Genomic DNA, 8,789 nt, shown 5'->3' with positions numbered 1-8,789 from the left:
AACTGAGAGAAGTAGATTGAAAATCTGGACCTCTTGGAAGTACTTTTGCCTCCTGAGCAACGTACCATGGCTGCCAGACTTCAGATGAACTCAAAGGTCTGCCAGCCAGGAAGGAGCACTCTTATGGAAACATAAGTTTTAATACAATTTTAAAATGTATTGCTCCTTGCCTGAACTTTGATGCTTTAACAAAATAAGCATTCTATTTATAATTGCATATAGAAAATTTAAGTAACTTATTTAATAAATGTATTATTTTCCTTTTTAACATTTTCAGTAGAAAAGTCAGTCTCTGTTAAAATTACTCATTAAATGCTAGAAAGCTTTAAGAAACACAATTAACATTCTTATAAATAAAACCAAAATATGGGTTATACATTTTACGTAAGAAATTGTTTGTGAACTTTGTGAACATAAGACACTATCATTTTCCCAATAAAATAAATGGATTTTGCAACAACTGACTGGCTGCCTCTTTTCTTTTTCTTAAGTATTCATTGAAGTAAGCTTCATACCTTATTTTATAATTAGAAATTACCTGGAATTTTAAGAAGGATGAAATCTAGAGTCATTATATGACTCAGTATATGCTAGAGGAAAACTTACTAAATTGAATTTAATGAGATTTTTAAAATAAGAACAATTTTCAGCAGCAATATAAAAAGATCTGGAATATGAAACAGCAAGATTGACTCATAAGAAATAAAGCATATGACCATTAACTGTGTAACCCTGGGTAAATTTCTCTGAGCCTTCATAATCTCTACAATAGATGGTTTAGTTCTTTGATTCCTATAAATTAAATTCAATAATGTTAATTTAAAAACTAGAAGACTTTTTATGTATGTTTTGCATTACATATTTCATAATAAAATGATTTTTAAACAAAAACTGGAAGCCTATTTTCAAAGTTAGGATAAACCTCAAAAGCCTTTACTTTTTCAGGAGACTGGGAGTTGCCAATAGCTACCAAGTTTTGCTGGGAACTTAAGCCCCATTTTTGTTCCCTGCTCATTTCTTTATTTATTTATTTATTTATTTTTTTGAGACGGAGTCTCGCTCTGTCGCCCAGGCTGGAGTGCAGTGGCGCGATCTCAGCTCACTGCAAGCTCCGCCTCCCGGGTTTACGCCATTCTCCTGCCTCAGCCTCCCGAGTAGCTGGGACTACAGGCGCCCGCCACCTCACCCGGCTAGTTTTTTGTATTTTTTAGTAGAGACGGGGTTTCACCGTGTTAGCCAGGATGGTCTCGATCTCCTGACCTCGTGATCCGCCCGTCTCAGCCTCCCAAAGTGCTGGGATCACAGGCTTGAGCCACCGCGCCCGAGCCCCTGCTCATTTCTTAATGCCTGTAATTTACCACCTTTCCATCACTGACTGCAATCTATTGGCTTTTTCATTGTTGACAAGATATAAATATTCTCAGGTCTCTTCAGCCTATGGGTATGATGAGTTTGCTTTAGCAACTCATTGCTTCAGTGCCCCTGCCTTTACAAAGGGCAGCAGTCCCTGCGGAATACGGCCAAGTGTTTCTTGGGGTCTCCAGGGAGTGTCCCGTGTGCTCCAGAGAAAGTCCACACCCACTGCACATCTCCTGGGGATGAAGTTCTCTAGTATGGCTTTGCCCTGAGAACTCTACGAGCCCAAGGATGCTGTCTTCTGAGCTCTAACATCTCATGCATCATTGTTCTGGAGCTGCTGAATTCTGCACAAAACTAGGGGAAATGCTCTTTATCTTCTTAGTGGGAAGAAACTCAGTCCCTGAGCTGAGCCAGCAACCAAAAGCCATGTGATTCTCCCTTTTCACCTCTCTCTCCATAGACTGTCTTCCTCTGAGTAAATATATAAAACAGAGTATAGCAAGTAAGAGCAGTGGGGAAGGAGTGAGGAGTCAAATTTCCTAGAGTAGCTTCTAGTGCTGGACACCCTGGGTCCCTACCATTCACATGCAACTACAGTTAGCTACATTTGGGACCTGATTTAGAATAACTACTGACACGGCTACTATTTCCCCGCTGTTTTCTGTGTGGCCAGAGAGAGCGTGCTAGTGGCTTTTCATGCATTATCTCATTATTACACATGAGAAGAGCTTCCTACCCAAGATCACATAAGTACTATCCAGATTCAGACCCTGATCTGCCTAACTACAGAGCCTTGCTCTTACCCTTACCACTTCCTATACTGTAAGCACATCTTGGAAGCCACCATCACGGTGTCAGTGTTCTTAAGTAGTGTCAGTAGTGTCCTTCATGTGTGTCTGTGTGAGTGTACTTTAGAGTACAAAAAAAAAAAAACGGGAGACCCTTGGGAAACTCTTCTTGTTGGAGCCTGAGAACCACTCCCCCTCCAGGCCCACTACATACGTGCACTCACACCCGCCTATCATGTTTGCTTTCCTTCTCAGGGGAGCAAGCTGTGTTTTCCAGGTCAAGGGGTCTGTGTCCCCAACAAGGGAGAACAACATTTCTGCAATAAGAAGAACATGTATCCTTTTAAAACCTCTTATTGAGATTCTGCTTTTGTTTAGAAATGATGCTTGCATATTATTATAAATAATCCATTAACTAGCATCCCAAATATGATGAAAGAATATTCTGAACAGGTGTCCTTCCCTGTGTGAAACATTAACAGAGTGGGTGGCCAGGCCACGGTGCTCACTGAGGCTCACAGAGACTCCTTTTTACCCACCCCCATCCTCCAGCTGCTGCTCCAATCCTGGCTGCTTCAGGAAGAGGCTGAGGCAGTGCAGCTTTGAGGGCAAGAGAAACTCCAACCAGCCTATGCCTCTCCATGGCTTGTCTAGATGTCATTTTCACAGCAACAATAACTTCACCCAGGAAGGAGAAGCAGTCTCCATCTGACAGATCCTAAGTCAAACAGTAAATGAAATGTGGAAAAGTAAGGAAAGGATTTTGGAGTAAGAAAAGGATTTCCTTTTTTTTTTTTTTTTTTAACAGTTACACTCAGATCCACACTGAGTAGATACGCTATATTTGACCATTCCTATTGCTGGACTGTGTACTGTTGTACTATATTTTAAAATGCTATGTTGAGGTTGGGCACAGTGGCTCACGCTTGTAATCCCAGCACTTTGGGAGGCTAAGGTAGGGGGATCGCTTGAGCTCAGGAGTTTAAGACCAGCTTGGGCAACACAGTGAAACTGTCTCTACAAAAATTTTAAAAATAAATAAATAAATACAATACTGTGTTGAATCTTTCCCTCTTATATTTAGTATTATTAGCCTGATATAAATTCTGAGAAATAAAATTCCTGGGTTAAAGGGCATGAATATTCTTAAATGGATACTCACAATTCATATTACCAAGCGACTTTCCAAAATAGTTTTAGCAATTTATACTGCTTCCAGGAGCGCCCAAGAGCACCAATTTTAATACTTCTTTACAATCATTTGGCAGTATCTTCACATTTTTTTTCTTTAATGAGTGAAAAGCAGAACCTTTTTGCTTTAATCTGAACTAACAGTGAGATTGAACATTATTGCATATGTTGGTCACCAGTTCCATTTTCTCTTTTGTGAATTATTTTATCACATCTTTTGCCCTCTAACTTATGGGGCATTTAAAAGTTATTCTGCATGGGTTCTTTATGTAATATAGACATCAACCTTTGGTAGTAAATATATTCCATTTTTTAAGTACTAACGTAAAACCTGTTCATCATTCCTTTCTGATTTTTCTTTTTTTTTTTTCATTGACATGGAACCTCGCTTTGTCACCCAGAGTGCAGTGGCGTGGCGTGTTCTCAGCTCACTGCAACTTCTGCCTCCCAGATTCAAGCAATTCTCTTGCCTCAGCCTCCCGAGTAGCTGGGATTACAGGCATCCGCCACCATGCCTGGCTAATTTTTGTATTTTTAGTAGAGATGGGATTTCACCATGTTGGCCAGGCTGATTTTTAATAGTCTTGTAAGCTCTGGAAATTCTTCAGTCTCTAGAAATGGAACATTCCATTCTGTTTTCTTCTACTTGTGTTTTTAAAAATATATATTTAATTCTTTAAGCCCTCTAGAATTTATTTCAGGATATGGTGTGTACTGTGGTTTTAAATTCTTCAAAACTCAAAGTACAATAATAAATACTATAGGTTTTAAACGTTTTCAATTTTATATATTTTTCATTTTATTTGCAATTCATTTGATAATCTGTTGAATTCAGGTCATTCATTAAAATTTCACAAATTCAGTGGTGAAGGGGAGGAAGTTCAAGAACAGGATAGGAATGAGAGATACATGAATGCCTTTGTCTAGTGATTTTTTTGTTTTATCTTTTCTTTTTCTTTTTCTTTTCTTTTTTTTTTTTTTTTTTTTTTTTTGGTTCTTGCTTTTACAAATGAGGACCTGGGTTAAAGAATATCAAGCTACAAAGCCTGAGAGCCCTTAGCTATGGGTGATTCTGGCAAGAATTATCAGAGGGAGTGACATCTGAATTAAATGGACTTTTAAAAATCAAAGCAGGTAAAAATTTAAAAAAATAAGTCAAATTTGAGATTATAACCAGGGAGTGAAAGACATTCCAAGAATTAATTTGTGAGCACATGTATTCACCAAACCTGTGAGAGGCATGTTGAAGACTGCTTAGCATATGCAAGCATGTGTATATTTACAAGAATTCTACCAGTCTATATACAGTAGGAGATTAAAATATAAGCAGATACACATCCTGCCCTTGTGTAGTACAGGACACGTGGGATCTGGAAATTGGAGCACTACTGGATTAGTGCTATAAAATCCCTCTAAAGATACACTATTGGCACTGACCATTGACAATTATCCTTCTGTTCTTCTCAAATCCCTTTAAGTCATAATGGCCTTGGACTACAGTTCCTTCCAGCCACAGTTATCAACCAACCATCCCAGGCTACACAAATATTTTTGATGCCCTTCATCATGACAAAGGACTTCCACTAACTTAATTGCCAGATGATCATGACCTTCTCCTTCCTCCAATCTGCCAGGTTCTCCATTGGCTCAATACACCTGGAAGCCAGCAGGCACAAGGCTTTGATGATGAAATCTTTGAGTCCCTGTAGCCTCCCAGGGCCAAAAACAAACAAACAAACAAACAAACAAACAAACCACCAGGAGAGAAGAGTGGAGACTAAGAGAGGAAAAAGTCTGGATAGCCTTTTATCAATGTTCACTTTGTAACTGATCTTACAACAATTTATAATCTATGTTCTGATAACTCCATTATTAATATCTCAATTCTGTTCTCAGCTCTGAACTCCAGATTGTTACCTACGACTGCCTACTGTACTTGGTTATCTAGTTAACATTTCAAATTTAGTATCTCCACCCCATACTTATTATCCAACCCAACTTCTTTTCCTCCAGATCAGTTAATGGTAACACCTTACACTCTGTTGATTTATCCCCAAACCCAGGAGTCAATCTTGATTGCATTGTTTCTGTCACTCCCCACATCCATTGTCAGCAAGTCCTTTCAGAAAGACCTATCCCCCAAATCTACCTTGAATATGGGCTCTTCTCACATTTTACACTGCTGTCACTGTCATCTCCATGCCTCCACTCATGTCCCTCCAGGATCTACTCTTCATATAGCAGCTGGAGTAATTTTTAAATACACAAGTCAGACTCAACAGTCCTTTTGAATAATCTTCCAATGGCCTCCTATTTCAGTTAAAATCCAAACTCCTTTTTCTTGGCATAAAAGACTTTAAATGGTCTGGCTCTTCCTCCCTTTTCAATATCCTCTCCATCCTTTTCTCCTTTTCTTTCTTCTTTTTTTCTTTTCTTTTCTTTTTTCTTTTTTTTTTTTAAGACAGTGTCTTCCTCTGTCACCCAGGCTGGAGTGCAGTGGCATGATCTCTGTTCACTGCAACCTCCGCCACCTGGGTTCAAGTGATTCTTGCGCCTCAGCTTCCTAAGTAGCTGTGCCACCACACCCAGCTAATTTTTGTATTTTTCGTAGAGACAGGGTTTTGCCATGTTGGTCATGCTGGTCTTGAACTCCTGGCCTCAAGTGATCTGCCCATCTCGGCCTCCCAAAGTGCTGGGATTACAGGCGTGAGCCACTGCGCCCCACCTGGCACTGACCAATAACTTTTAAATGCCATTATCTCCTCTACAGTGTTTGAAGTATGCACTCTTATTTGTACCAACTAAGTGGCTGTCCCTTACTCTTTCACCATGTATATGTAAAGTCTTAAAGTAATCAATAGCTGTACCCTTAAAACACTGGAATACTAATAACCAGCTTCCCATCTTAAATGGTATTTTCATTCAATATTTTAGATCTCCTCTATTTGTTTACTCTCCAAATGAGACATTATTTTGCATAATCAATGTTTGTTTAGATTTCCTTCATATTTACTTTTTTCTCCTTTTTTTGCTTACAACTCCCTCTTATATCTCAGACTTTCCTCTTGGTGTTATTTTCCTTCCTATGGTATGGGTTTGTAGGAGGTTAATACTTTTATTTTTTCTTTGACCAAAATTGTCTTGATTTTGTCCTTGTCCATGATAATTGTAGTGTATAAAAAAGATTCTACGTGAATTTTGGAAGTATGCCGCTAACCTCTGACTTCTACTGTTGCTCTTGAAAAACAGTTGTCATTTTAACTGGTTTTCTTTTATAGGTACAGTCATGCATTGCTTAATGACAGGGATATGTTCTGAGAAATGCATCATTAGGTGATTTCATCACTGTGCAAACATCACAGAGTGAACTTACACAAATCTAGACGGTATAGTTTACTACACACCTAGTACAATCTATTGTTCCTGCACTACAAACCTGTACAGAACGTTATTGTACTGAACACTGTAAGCAGCTGTAACACAGTATTTGTGTATCTAAAAATATCAAAACATAAGAAACACACTTAAAATACACTATACTGATGGCTCATGACTGTAATCCTAGCACTTTGGAAGGCCTAGGTGGGCAGAGCACTTGAGCCCAGGAGTTCAAGACCAGCCTGGGCCACATGGCAAAACCTCATCACTACAAAAAATACCAAAAAAAAAAAAAAAAAAAAGATAGCAGGGTGTGGTAGTGTGTGTCTGCAGTCCCAACTACTCAGGTGGCTAAGGTGGGAGGATCACCTGAGCCAAGGAGGTAGAAGTTACAGTGAGCTGAGATCATGCCACTGCACTCCAGCCTAAGCAACAGAGTGGGATTTTGTCTCAAAACAAAACAGTATAAAAGACAACCAAAAAAAACAAAAACAAAAACAAAAAAAAGGACACCTGTGTAGGGCACTTACCATGAATAGAGCTTACAGGAATAGAAGTTGCTCTGGGTGAGTCAGCGAGTGAGTGGTGAGTGAATGTGAAGGCCTAGGACATGGCTATACACCACCATAGACATTATAAACATTGTATGCTCTAAGCTACACTAAATTTATATGAAAACAATTCTTTCTTGGCTGGGTATAGGTGGCTCATGCCTGTAATCCCAGCCTGGGAGGCTGAGGCAGCATTTTTTTTTTTTTTAACTGGGTGTTCTGTGTCTTTATTTGTGAAATCTGGTAACTCTCCACTCCATCTGCTGCCCCTCACTCACTGTGCTCCAGCCACACAGTCCTTGCCATTCATCAGATGCTCCTCCCAGTCTCAGAGCCTTTATGCTTGCTTTTCCCTTGCCTAGAACATTCTTATTCTAGATCTTCCCACAGCTGTCTCTATGTCATTCAGATCTCAGCTCAAATGTCACCCTATCCTGATTTTACTTCCCTGTCAGTCTCCATCATCATGCTTTATAAAATTTAACACTTTCTGAAACTATTATTCATTAGTTTACTTGTATATTTGTCATGTCTCCCCTTAGTAGAACGTAAGCTTCATGACAGCAAAGGCCTTATTAGTTGCTGTATCCCCAACACCTGACGCCAATGTCTGGCTCTTAATAGGCACTCGATAAATATCTGTTAGATGAATGTATGACACCCCAAATCCTGTTCTGCAAGATTTAAAGTTAAGAATACCTGTTAGGCGTAGACTAGCTGGCCTTAACAGTAACGAAAGTTTCGAAGAAATCAATATGGATCCAAAACAAAATTGCCTTGAAGAAAGGGCTAGTCTGTGTTGTGGGTGGCTGATGCTGGAAGATCCTCCAGACTCAGTCTTCCCTCACAGGGTTATTCTCCAGCGAGCAATGATTGAATGAGGAAACGGAATACCTGGCTTACCTTGGCACTGAGTCATCTTATGCCGTTGAGGACCTCTAGAGGGCCAGTGTTTTGACTGCAACCCTCCTAGCAGCAAGAAACAATGAGGTAGCTAACTTTCTGCTGGTATGCAAAAGTCAGGGAGCGCTCCCCCATCCCACTTGTACCCCCACAAATCCAGACGACTTACAGACTATTCAATATGAAAGGGAAACCTCAGAGAAGGAGCATGTGTGGCTTGAGCTAGTTTTAATAAAAATACAGTAAAAATATAAGAGCCAGGTTGCTAATTACACCTCCGGTTCAAAATCGGGGAGGCTATAGATGGCATGTTGGGAATTTGGAAATGGGCAGAAAAATAAATAATAAGTAATTAGGTATTGGCGAAGAGAGAGAAAATGCTGAAATAAATGGATGGAAGTAGGTGGGGAGTGGATTTGGATGGGGCTTGTAGACCATATTAAGAAGCTTGGACTTTATCCAGAGGGCATGTGGGAGCCACATGGATTCTAAGCCCAGGAGTAACTCTAGTCTCTGGATCTCATATATACTTGGAGAGATCCTCTGTACTACTGCATATTAAAGGGAACAACACTGCAGCTGAGACCAGTTAGAAACAGTCTATTGAACAAAGATGATG

General features: G+C 39.7%; 1 protein-coding gene across 1 annotated transcript in view; it reads right to left on the bottom strand.

Annotated features, from left to right (window-relative positions):
- Positions 1 to 6: 6 nt before the first annotated feature.
- Positions 7 to 8,789, bottom strand: part of LOC110743190 (short-chain collagen C4-like) — a 10,605-nt gene continuing 1,822 nt past the window's right edge. The window contains exon 3 of the mRNA XM_031667617.1: positions 7 to 792. Within this exon, the coding sequence (XP_031523477.1) occupies positions 606 to 792 (187 nt within the window). The 3' untranslated portion in view covers positions 7 to 605. The remainder of the gene's footprint in view (positions 793 to 8,789) is intronic.

This window comes from Papio anubis, chromosome 6, assembly GCF_008728515.1.
Source record: "Papio anubis isolate 15944 chromosome 6, Panubis1.0, whole genome shotgun sequence".
Classification (NCBI taxonomy): Eukaryota; Metazoa; Chordata; class Mammalia; order Primates; family Cercopithecidae; genus Papio; species Papio anubis.
The sequence above is the reverse complement of the archived record's forward strand: the minus strand, read 5'-3'. Positions and strand labels throughout refer to the sequence as shown.